At 34.5% G+C, this 12,804-nt stretch overlaps 1 protein-coding gene across 1 annotated transcript in view; it reads right to left on the reverse strand.

The window, feature by feature from the left end:
- MAP3K1 (mitogen-activated protein kinase kinase kinase 1) overlaps positions 1 to 12,804 on the reverse strand; it is a gene marked incomplete at its 5' end in the record, with an annotated part of 82,271 nt that overhangs the window by 28,724 nt on the left and 40,743 nt on the right. Inside the window, 2 exons of the mRNA XM_044681062.1 lie at positions 24 to 227; positions 3,743 to 3,893. Coding sequence (XP_044536997.1) covers positions 24 to 227; positions 3,743 to 3,893 — 355 coding nt within the window. The remainder of the gene's footprint in view (positions 1 to 23; positions 228 to 3,742; positions 3,894 to 12,804) is intronic.

Consider the following 12,804-nt stretch of genomic DNA (forward strand, 5'->3'; position numbering starts at 1 on the left):
TGTTTAGTGAAATATTTACTTACAGGCACTGGAGATACTCTTTTTCTTCTTACTCCAGGAGATTCTGATTTAATAGCACGATTTGAAGATGAAGAGCTACTAGGAGAAGGACTTCGCCTTCCTTTTGGAGTAGGCGAAGAAGTATTGGTATGTCCTTCAGTTTGAGATTCTGGTGTTAATTTGCTGATTTCAGATCCATCTCCTTTTACAGGGATTGGTTTAACCACCTAAACAGAAAGTATTTAACACATTTTGTTTACCAAGAAAAAAAGAAATTGAGAAGGAAAAACTGCAAGTTATGAGGCTAATGACAGAATTCTATATAAGTAGGAATTTTGCATAAATTTCTATCTAATAAACTTCCATGTTTATGATGTTCAGTCATGCCTGACTCTTCACAACTCCTTTTGGGGTTTTCTTGGCAGAGATACTGGAGTAGTTTGCCACTTTCTTCCCTACTTCATTTTATAGATGAGGAAGCTGAGGCAAACAGGGTTAAATGACTTGTCCAAGGGTCACATATCTAGTGAGTGTCAGAGACTAGATTTGAACTCAGGAAGAGGAGTCTTCTTGACTTCAGGTCCAGAACTCTATCCACTGAGCCACCTAGCTGCCCAATAAACTTCTATATTAAAAAACAACAACTATCATTTTAATCCTTTCTGGCAGGTACATATTATTGCTTATTTTGAATTATGTATCCTAAGTGTCTTTCTCCTCCAAAATGAAGATTAAGATGTAATGCTAGGCAATTATTACTAACAACTTTGCCTAGTTAAATCTTCATTTAGATGGAATATTATAAAATCAAGAGTCCGTTTCTTATCACATTAACATTTTTTCTCTTTGAAAAAATTTAATCCAAGGATATTTTATTACTTTTGCTTTCTTTGTATCCCCAAGTGCTTAAATACTTACTGCCACTAAAATTCTCTTTCCAAATGGATAGCTATTATTAACATTTTTTGGATATGATTGATCAAATTCATTCTCTCTCTCTCTCTCTCTTTCTCTCTCTCTCCCCCTCCCTCTCCACCCCCCCTTCCCTCTCCCTCTCCCTCTCCCAGACTGTCATTTAAGTCAGGGGTTCTTGCCTTTTGGGTCATAAACCCAAAAGCTCTAGGACCACTCAACAAGCATTTCTTTAGTGACTACTATGTGCTGGCAATGTACTAAGCACTTGGAAGGGATCTTGGAGATCATTCTTCCTACTGTTTCTCAAATTTTCTGTCTTGGGACTGCTCTTAAATATTCAAGACCCATTAAAGAGTTTTTTTTAATGTGGATTATGTCTATTATAGCCACATAGAAATTTAAAATATTAGTTTTAAATAGTTCTGACCACAGGGATGCCCTTAAACAGTTGCCAGGATCCCCCCAAAGTACCTATATCTCAAGAAATACTCATCTATTCCAGTCCTTTCATTTTAAAGATAAGAAAATTTACACCTAGAAAGGTTGTGTGTTCAAGGTCATAAAATCAGTAGAAGAGCTGGGATTCTAACCTCAGGCCCTGTGACTTAACATTTAGTACTCTTTCTAGTATAAACTTGTCAAACACCTTGACAAACCAAAATGTATGATAGCTACATGTTAACCTAAATCAAAAGAAAAGAAAGATAATTTGTCAAGCTTGTTTCTATTCTCCCATCCCCAATTCTTTCCCTTGGACTGGACCCGTTATTTCATTATTTTAGGACTCTTTCTGGTTAAAGAAACTTTCCCTAACAATTCAAAGTGACACCTGATCTGCAACCTATAGTCAGGATAGACTTAATAGAGATTAAATGTTCAAGGCATGATGGACCCAAGTTTTCCAATTCTTCTGAGTTCACTGTATTATACTGCCTCAATACTTGGAGATCTCATTTTTCCCTTTTCTATGTACTTACAAACTATATCTTTCTAAAAATTGTAACTTTGTTAGGAAGTTGAAATTTACAAATGATTTTGCTTAAGTTAGGAACGTTTATTTTAGTATGGAAGGGGGCAGAAGAGTTAAGATGGGAAATAGTTCTACTTTGGTGAAATAGAAGGAAAGAGTTAATTCTTAGAAAGGGAATATAGAAAAGAGCTGTGGATTAGGGGGAGAAGTATGGCAAGAAAATTAACAGGGATTTCTGTTTTTAACACAAATAAGATATTAAAAACTCAATTTGTAAAGCTGAAGTACTGTATTCAAAATTTGAATATTATGAAATCAATGATTGTCTATCTACCAGAGGCTCTTAAGCTGGAGTCATGAACTTCTTTTAAAATATATTTTTGCAACTGTATTTTAATATTATTGGTTTCTTTCTTAATACTTTGTTTTATTTTATGCACTTAAAAATATTACTCTTGAGAAGAAGCCTAATAGGCTTCAGAAGGTTATGACAAAAGGGGTTCACAACCCAAAAAAGGTTAGGAGTCGCTGGCCTGTATATAGGGATGTGCTTGACTTGCCTATTATTTAATTTTTGGTGTGAGCATTTACACTTTGGAAATTGGCAAATTCTACAAATCAGGATTTGGTTTCTTTTGCTGATTTGTTATAAAGGGATAGAGAAAATGTTAATGATGCAGATTAAACTTAAAAGTGTGTCCTCCAACCTTTTTTCGGTCTGGATTTAGTTAAATTTTTACCAGCATGCCACTGTCTACCTCACATGCATATTTTAAAAAGATTAATGAGGTAGCTAGTGGTTAAATATAGGAAATTTGGGCATATAATAAGATAAATTTCAACAGTCTCTAAATTGTGCTGAAATTTTTAAAAATGGAATTTGAAAAATATATAGAAATTTTGTTTTCTCTTCATTAATAACAGTATCCACATAACTTTTAAGGAAGAACAAATATGGCTAAGAAAAGATTAATTTTAGTTCTTGCTCTTTCAACAAGCATTAGTTAAATAACATCGAGATGTTTTTCAAGAACCTATGCGTCTTGGGGGCAGTTGGGTGGCTCAGTGGATTGTGAGTCACGTCTAGAGATGGGAAGTCCAAGGTTCAAACCTGGCCTCAGACACTTCCTAGCTATGTGACCCTGGGCAAGTCACTTAGCCCCCATTGCCTAGTCCTTACCACTCTTCTGCTTTGGAACCAATACACAGTATTGATTCTAAGATGGAAGATAAGGGCCATTTATTTATTCGTTCATTCATTCATTCATTCATTAGTAACCCTTACCTTCCATCTTAAAATCAATACTGGGAATTGGTTCTAAGGCAGAAGAGCAGTAAGGTCTAGACAATGGGGGTTAACTGAATTGCGCAGGGTCACACAGCTAGGAAGTGTCTGAGGTCAAATTTGAACCTAGGACCTCCCGTCTCTGGGTCTGACTCTCAATCTACTGAGCCACCCAGCTGCCCCTGGTAAGGGTTATTTAAAAAAAAAAAAAAGAACTAATAAGTCTTAGCACTTACATGGTTATTTCTGGGGTTTAAGATTAAAGGGCTCCATTATAATTTGGGAGGAAAAGATAATACAAAACAATTTCGTACGTTAGGAAAAGAATGAGAAGAGATTCTAATGAACAAAAGTATTGCAAATTCCGACATTAGAGGGCAGTATTGCTGCTCATTTAAAGTCAGAAAGCTACTATTTGATCAACACCAACAAACCATTTTGGCTAAAATATCCTAAATAGTTGCTTTATTTTGTATACAATTATCACAGATATAACTATAATGAAGGAAAAAAGGCCTATAAAGCTGTTTTATTTTCCAACTGCTCATAGGCAGATAACGTTTTCTCCTTACCACAGGGCCTCTCCTGCTCCTCCTCTCTAGCCATTCATGTTTCCAGGCTGGCATACATGTTGCCTTGAGCTTCTCCCTGATCATTCGTTCCTCTGGGCGGTCATCCATTTTCTGCAATCCCTTGAGAGTTTCTTTATTCTCCATATCTCGACTAAAATAGAAAAAAAAAACCAACAAAACAGGTATTTTAGATGATACTTTCCAGGCATAAAATGCATGGATTTGACTTCCCAGTTGTTCAGAGCTATGAAGTGAAATAATCTTGAAAACTGTTACTACTTAAGTAGATTTTGTGCTCACAATGGAATAATAAAAGAATCCTATTTATTGAGTGTGTTTATTAGCACTATGCTAAGCTCTGGGGTTACAAAGAAAGTCCCCTGTTCTGAAGGAATTCATAATCTAAGAGAACAAATAACTTTGAACATTCAAAATATATACAGTATAAATGAGAGGTAACTTTAGAGTGAAGATGAGACACTTGCAGTGGGAGAAAATGGTAAAGATCTCCTTTATGTAGAAAGTGGGAAATGAGCTGAGTTTTAAAGGAAGCCAGAAGAACATTTCAGGTATGGGGTGAGGAGACAGATAGTGAAAAATGTTTGGAGATAGATGTTGATACAAAATTAATCATAGTACATCGATTAGGTTTATCAATTCATTTATAAAGATTGTATAGTCTCTTCTTTCATCAAGAAGTTAGGCTTTATGAACCTGAAGATTCTCTTTCAGTTCCAAATCTTATTAACCTATATTGCTAACATTGTAAAGCAGATAGCAAAAATATGTTAAAATTTCAAAAAAATTTATAAAGGAAATTACAAAAAAGGTCAAAAGATAGAAATGTCATTTTCTCAAGCAATCTGCAGTTAAATGAGTTGTGACCACAATGATAATAGCTGGCATTTAAATCATATCCACAAAACCTCGAACACTTCATTTAATCATCATTACTCAGTGAAAAAGGTACCACTGTTCTCTATTTTACAATAGAAAAACTGTCCTAAATAGGCTGTGACTTGTTCATGGTCATATCAGTTAATATCTGTCAGAGGCTAAATTTAAATGCAAATCTTCTGACTTTTACATCCAATGCTCACTATATTAATGGTTCAAACTACTTATCTGATTAAGGAAAGTTAAGTTTTAAGTCAAACAGAAACAATTCTCTAACTGAGTTTTGTTAAACAGGCAATATAGTAGAGCAGAAAGACTAGGAGACTTGTAATCAGGACACTTATGAGGTGAGTTACTATGAAATATGCCCCAATCTTTTTGGGTCTTATATTCCTCCTTAAAAGGGACAACACACTACTTGCCTCATAGGGTAGTTTGTGAGGAAATCAGTTTTAAAGCATTTGTATGAATGTGAACTATTAGCAGTAAAACAGAAGCAGAACACTTAACCAGAATGTGAAATTTCATAATATTTTTCAGTTTGAATGATCGAAAATATTTTGTCAGCATTTCAAATAATAAACCAATTATAAGCCTTTTTATGGAGAAAATAAGCCAATTCTCCTAGTCAAATGTTCTGACCTTATTTCATGGGTTTTTTTTAAAGCCATAGCCTACTTTCTAATATACTCCACAATTTTCCTACCCTATTTAGTATTTTTTAAAGTAATTCTAATTTCAAAATAAATAAACTCACCATAATCTCAAATTCTTTGAAGAAGCCTTTTGACTTAAAAAAAAAACCCAACAAAAACCTTATCTTCCATCTTGGAATCAATACTGTGTGGTAAGAGTTTAGGGCCAAGGTCACACAATTAGGAAGTGTCTTCAGGCTAGTTTTGAAACTAGGATCTCCCATGTCTAGGCTTGGCTCTCAATTCATGGAGCCCTTGGTGTATTTTGATTACATTTTGAAGTCATTTTAGTACAGGAGGTGTCAGATTCTGACAATTGACTATGTGTATTGAAATTGACATAAATAAAAATTACTTTAACAATCATTTGTAAAAGTCTAAATCACAGCAAGAAAAAGCAACAGTATAGAAGTACAAAATAGTGAACTGGTGGTAAAATGAAATACACAAAGAAAGGGATTACAACTCTTCATGGAAAATGCTATCTCCCTAAAATTCAAGTTAAGCATCCTATAAAATTTTTCCAACTGATCACAACCTTTACTGAGAAGAAAGCACAATCTGTTAGTTTTTTTTCCAGCCCTAAATCCCCATGATTTTAATCAAGAACATCTATCTTGATAAAGCTTTTATGTTTACCAATAGTTTAAAGAGAAGTACTGTTTCACAAAACTTGCAGAATCAAGTCATGGTACGTTGCATTCTTTGTATTTGGAAGGTTCTAGAGTCTATATGTGATATACTTTAGAAGTCTAAACCAACATTTCCTAAAAGTATTTACTTGATGGTCAATAAGGGATGAGATAAGCTCAGTGATGGAGATTCTTTCTCCTATGGAGGATTAAATGAAATGTAGAATACAATCTTAGCTTCTTATCTTGGATCAAAATTTGTGGTTATTTTTATTCTTGGAATAGTTCATAATACTGCACCAATACTTATGCAAATCCAAATGTGTCACTGATGATTTTAGGTCTATAGCAAGGTTTCTTAACAATTTCCACAGAGCCCCAAAAGCTGTGTGGATAAAACTCGCATAAAAAAAAAGTTACTTGTATTTTCATCAACCTCTAACTAAAATGTATGAATGCAGACAACAAACCAAAGGAATTTCAATATATTACAGTTGTTGTCTCTCGAAACATAATTTATTCCTTTCCCTGCACCAAAATTACTAGAATTATTAGATCCAAGATAGCACAGAATAAGGCTTCCTGGAAGCAGACTTGATTTCAATATAATTATTTCCCTTGTAATATTATACATTTGAAATATCCCAAAAAGGAGTCCATGGACTCTACTACCATGCTGTCAAAAGATCTATAACCCCCCAAAAGTTAAGACCCCTGCTCCCCTTTCCCCCTGCCAGGGTCTATAGGGTTTGAATAACTGGCATGGATAGGTGATAAAGTTCTAGTCATTGATAGAAAAGGATATTAAAAAAACAACAACATACACTGGTAACTGATGATGCAGATAAAAACTGTAGTTTCTTGATACTCCCTGGCATGCTATTCATTTGACAGTGATATGGTGGAAAGAACTCAACTCTAGGAATCAGAACACCAAGATTCTAGTTCCAACTAATCCAAACTGATCTATTCCATTCAAAAGGCATTTTGCTAAACACTTTCTATGTGCAAGAGACACCAAGGGAAGAAAATAGACCTTGTCCTCAAGGAGTTTCTATTTTTTTGAGAGATAAGTAGAAAGGGACATAAATACACAAGCATATCTACATTCAGTACAGGAAAGAGAACACTAAAAACCAGAGGCTAAAGGAAAGGCTTCCCATGGGATACAGCACAACTCTTTAGCCTAAAATGAAGCTGGGGATTATAAATTACAGAGATGACCAGATAGTCATATATACATTTTCAGTCAAGGGGAACAGTCTCTGCAAAAGCATGGGAGTCTGAATATCAAGTGGGGAGAAGAGAAAAAGCAAGCTGGCAAGTTTGGCTAAAACAAAATGAACAAGAGAAGGAAAATTAGGTGCAATAAGTCTGGGAAGCTGAGAATTTTGTAATTTATCCTAAAAGTAAGTGGGATATACTAAAGTTTCTTTAACAGGAGAGTGGTGAGGTTTGATCTTTATAACATTGGGGAGGATAGATTGCAGGGGATGACTGAAGTCAGAAACCAATAAAGAAGCTGTAACAATAGAGTGGAAGCTGACAGAGGGGAAATATGTTGTGGAGGGGAAATATGTTGTGGAGTAGAACAGGGCAACTGGTTCCATAGGACCAGGTACACATTGGCAAATCACTAAATTTCTCTGGGTCACCATTTCTTCATCTGAAGAACAGAAGATCTGACTAAGTATTTTTTCCTCCAATATCCTTTCTACTAAAATTCTATTTTTTTATGATAAATGTAAACACGTTTTACAGAATTTTTGTTTACCTCTAAGCTTTTGAGATTAGATGGCCAAGAATTCAGTTCTAGGCCTGCTACTTTCTAACTATGTAACTTTGGACAAAAAAGTTGTAGGTCTTGCCTTACTTAAAAAATGGAAGGGTTCAACTCGATTAAGGTATAGCCACAAATCCTATGTGCTTTGTGAACTATTACCTAAACACATATATATATAATGAGAAACTATTAATGTGCCAGAAGCCTGAAAGTAGAAATTTCTGTCATGATCTTCTATAGCAGTGATTCCCAAAGTGGGTGCCACAGCCCCCTGGTGGGTGCTGCAGCGATCCAGGGGTGAGTCAATGGCCACAGGTGCATTTGGGGGCAGTGAATAACTGTAAGGGGGTGGTGACAGTATGTGACAGGGGGCGCTAAGTAATATTTTTTCTGGAAAAGGGGCGGTAGGCCAAAAAAGTTTGGGAACCACTGCTCTATAGCCTAGACCCTGATTCAGGAACTATGGCTGGAGGGGAAAGCAGAGAGAAAAGAGGATACCTTACATTAACAATGCACTCTAACCTCAGTAAAACTCTTTCACATGGATTATTTCATTTTATCCTACAAATAACTCCATGGCAGATAGGGCAGCTATTAATTAAAGAGCATGAGAATGAAATTCTTTAGCAACAAATACTTCAAAATAGCTGTAATTTCATCCTGGTCAGTGCTTTTAACAAGAATGCATGTTAAATAAAAACAAATCAAAACCAAAAAACTTCATATTGTCAAATAATAAAGCAAGCTGGGCTTTAGTTTGTTCCAGGCCTGCAACAAATGAGTAAAGTGCTTTTGTGAAAGTCATTTAACCTATCTGGGACTAAGCTCCTAATCTGTAAACTGAAGGATTGCACTATATGAACTTTAGGTCTCTTGTGAATTTCTGGTTTTTAATTTGATTAAAACAGATTAAATTTCTGGACAAATTTTAACATTCTTGACATGCTAAAAAAGGACAATTTTGTGAATATATGACACAAATTCTACTTTTTTCATAGTTGGTCTTCCCTACTTGCCAAAGGAAAAAACCTATCTGAATAGGGTGAGTACGGATTTAATTTATTTTTAAATGAGAGACAAATCAGGTCATAAAAACATAACGTGAATTTTTTTTAACTGTGTGAGGGTACATATAATAAAATACTTTCCCCAAAACTCCTTAATTTCATCTAAGTATTTTGGGAAAGCTTAATTTAATTTTTCATTTCACAAACTGCTTCTTTGTCATGAACTTAACTAGAAGCTTTAATTGAATTAAATGACGGCAAAGTCCATAGAAGATAATGCACCTCAAATTCATTAAGTATTTGGAATAAATTTTTTTTGCCATATAGAATTTAGCCACATTAACAAAAATGGACAAATAAATTACTCTTCTAAAAAGCAAAACAAAAACCCCTAAATCAATAGTTCATTTATGATTATTTTTTCTTTAGTGACAATTTTTAAAAGCCAAACAAGGATAGATGTTTTTAATTTATCTAAGTGAAGCATGAAGTTTTAAATACCCCATATAACTAAAAAGGCTTCTTTCCACACAGATTAATGTCAGAAATAAAAATTTTGTTATGCAGCTAATGTAGTCTTCATTTCTGTCCTATTCCTAGTCAGACTGGAAAGGATGAGTTTTTCTGCTTTTATCTTTATTTTATTTTTAAAATTTTTTAATCATTTATTAATATTCATTTTTAACATGGTTACATGATTCATGCACCTCCTTTCCACTTCATCCCCCGCAGTTCCCCCACCCATGGCTGACCCATATTTCCACTGGTTTTTATCATGTGTCCTTGTTCAAGACCTATTTCCAAATTGTTGTTAGTTGCATTGGTGTGATATTTTCAAGTCCACATCCCTAATCCTATCCTCCGCAGCCCATGTGTTCAAGCATTTGTTTTTCATATATGATTCCTCTCCTGCAGTTCTTCCTCTGAATGTGGGTAGCGTTCTTTACCATAAATCCCTCAGAGCTGTCCTGTGTCATTAAATGGCATTGCTGCTGGTACAGAAGTCCATTACATTCGATTTTACCATAGTATATCAGTCTCTGTGTACAATGTTCTTCTGGCTCTGCATCAGTTCCTGGAGGTCTTTCCAGTTCACCTGGAACTCCTCTAGTTTATCATTCCTTTTAGCACAACAGTATTCCAACACCAGCATATACCACAGTTTGTTCAGCCATTCCCCAATTGAAGGACATTCTCTCCTTTTCCAGTTTTTTGCCACCACAAAAAGCTCAGCTATATTTTTGTACAAGTCTGCTTATCTATGATCTCTTTGGGGTACAAACCCAACAATGGTAAGGCTAGATCAAAGGGCAAGCATTCTTTTATAGCCCTTTGAGCATAGTTCCAAATTGCCAGCCAGAATGGTTGGATCAGATCACAACCCCACCAGCAATGCATTAATGTCCCAATTTTGTCACATCCCCTCCAGCATTCATTACTCTCCCCTTCTTTCATTTTAGCCAATCTGCTAGGTGTGAGGTGACACCTCAGAGTTGTTTTGATTTGCATTTCTCTAATTATTAGAGATTTAGAACACTTTCTCATGTGCTTATTGATACTTTTGATTTCTTTACCTGAGAATTGCCTATTCATGTCTCTTGCCCATTTTTCAATTGGGGAATGGCTTGATTTTTTATACAATTGATTTAACTCCTTGTATATTTGAGTAATTAGACCCCTGTCAGAGTTTTTTGTTATAAAGATTTTTTCCCAATTTGTTGTTTCTTCTGATTTTGACTACATTGTTTTTGTTTGTACAAAAGCTTTTTAGCTTAATATAATCAAAACCATTTAATTTGCATTTTGTAATTTTCTCTAACTTTTGCTTGGTTTTAAAATCTTTCCTTTCCCAGAGATCTGACAGGTATACTATTTTGTGTACACTTAACTTATTTACAGTTTCCGTCTTTATATTCGGGTCATTCACCCATTCTGAATTTATCTTGGTGTAGGGTGTGAGATGTTGCTCTAAATCTCTCCCATATTGTTTTCCAGATTTCCCAGCAGTTTTTGTCAAATAGTGGATTCATGTCCCAAAAGTTGGGCTCTTTGGGTTTATCATACACTGTCTTGCTGATATCATTTACCCCAAGTCTATTCCACTGATCCTCCCTTCTGTCTCTTAGCCAGTACCATATTGTTTTGACAACTGCTGCTTTATAGTATAGTTTAATATCTGGTACTGCTAGGCCCCCTACCTTCACATTTTTTTCATTATTTCCCGTGATATTCTTGATCTTTTGTTATTCCAAATGAACTTTGTTATAGTTGTTCCTAATTCAGTAAAGAAGTTTTTTGGTAATTTGATAGGTATGGCGCTAAATAGGTAAATTAATTTGGGTAGAATGGTCATTTTTATTATGTTAGCCCGTTCTCCCCATGAACAATTAATGGCTTTCCAATTGTTGAGATGCAGTTTTATTTGTTTGGAAAGTGTTTTGTAGTTGTTTTCCTATAATTGCTGTGTTTGCTTTGGTAGATAGATTCCCAAGTATTTTATATTGTCTAGGGTGATTTTAAATGGTGTTTCTCTTTCTACCTCTCGCTGCTCTAATGTGTTGGAAATATATAGAAATGCTGATGATTTATGTGCATTTGTTTTGTATCCTGCAACTTTGCTAAAGTTGTTGATTATTTCTACAAGCTTCTTAGTTGATTCTCTAGGATTTTTTAAGTAGATCATATCATCTGCAAAGAGTGATAGCTTAGTCTCCTCATTGCCTATTTTGATACCTTCAATTTCTTTTTCTTCTCTAATTGCTATTGCTAGTGTTTCTAGTACTATGTTGAATAATAGAGGTGATAATGGGCATCCTTGTTTCACTCCTGATCTTATTGGGAAGGCTTCTAATTTATCCCCATTGCATATAATGCTTGTTGATGGTTTTAGGTATATACTGTTTATTATTTTTAGGAAAGGTCCTTCTATTCCTATACTTTTCAGTGTTTTCAATAGGAATGGATGCTGTATTTTGTCAAAGGCTTTTTCAGCATCTATTGAGATAATCATGTGATTTTTGTTTGTTAGACTGTTGATATGGTCAATTATGTGGATGGTTTTCCTAATGTTGAACCATCCTTGCATTCCTGGTATAAATCCCACCTGATCATGGTAGATGATCTTCTTAATTACTTGCTGGAGTCTCTGCTAATATTCTATTTAAGATTTTTGCATCTATGTGCATTAGGGAGATTGGTCTATAGTTTTCTTTCTCTGTTTTTGGTCTACCTGGCTTTGGAATCAGGACCATATTTGTATCATAAAAGGAATTTGGTAGGACTCCTTCTTTGCTTATCATATCAAATAATTTGTATAGTATTGGGATTAGTTGCTCTTTGAATGTCTGATAGAATTCACTTGTGAATCCATCAGGTCCTGGCGATTTTTTCTTAGGGAGTTCTTTGATGGCTTGTTCAATTTCTATTTCTGATATGGAATTATTTAGGTATTCTATTTCTTCTGCTGTTAATCTAGGCAATTTATATTTTTGTAAAAATTCATCCATATCTCCTAAATTGTTATATTTCTTGCATATAATTGGGTGAAATAGTTTTTAATGATTGCCTTAATTTCCCCTTCATTAGTGGTGAGGTCTCCCTTTTCATCTTTAATACTGTCAATTTGGTTTTCTTCTTTCCTTTTTTTATTAGATTGACCAGTACTTTGTCAATTTTATCTTTTTTTCAAAATTCCAGCTTCTAGTCTTATTTATTAATTCAATAGTTCTTTAATTTTTGATTTTATTAATTTCTCCCTTAATTTTTAGTATTTCTAATTTAGTTTTCATCTGGGGATTTTTAATTTGCTCGCTTTCTAATTTTTTGAGTTGCATGCCCAATTCATTAATCTCTGCCCTCCTTAATTTGTTAATATATGCACTCAAGGATATAAATTTCCCCCTGAGTACTGCCTTGGCTATATACCACAGAATTTGGTAGGATATCTCATCATTGTCATTCTCTTCAACGAAATTGTTGATTGTTTCTATGGTTTCTTCTTTGACAAATTGGTTTTGGAGAATCATATTGTTTAATTTCCAATTGGTTT

The sequence above is a fragment of the Gracilinanus agilis genome, chromosome 1, assembly GCF_016433145.1.
Source record: "Gracilinanus agilis isolate LMUSP501 chromosome 1, AgileGrace, whole genome shotgun sequence".
Lineage (NCBI taxonomy): Eukaryota > Metazoa > Chordata > Mammalia > Didelphimorphia > Didelphidae > Gracilinanus > Gracilinanus agilis.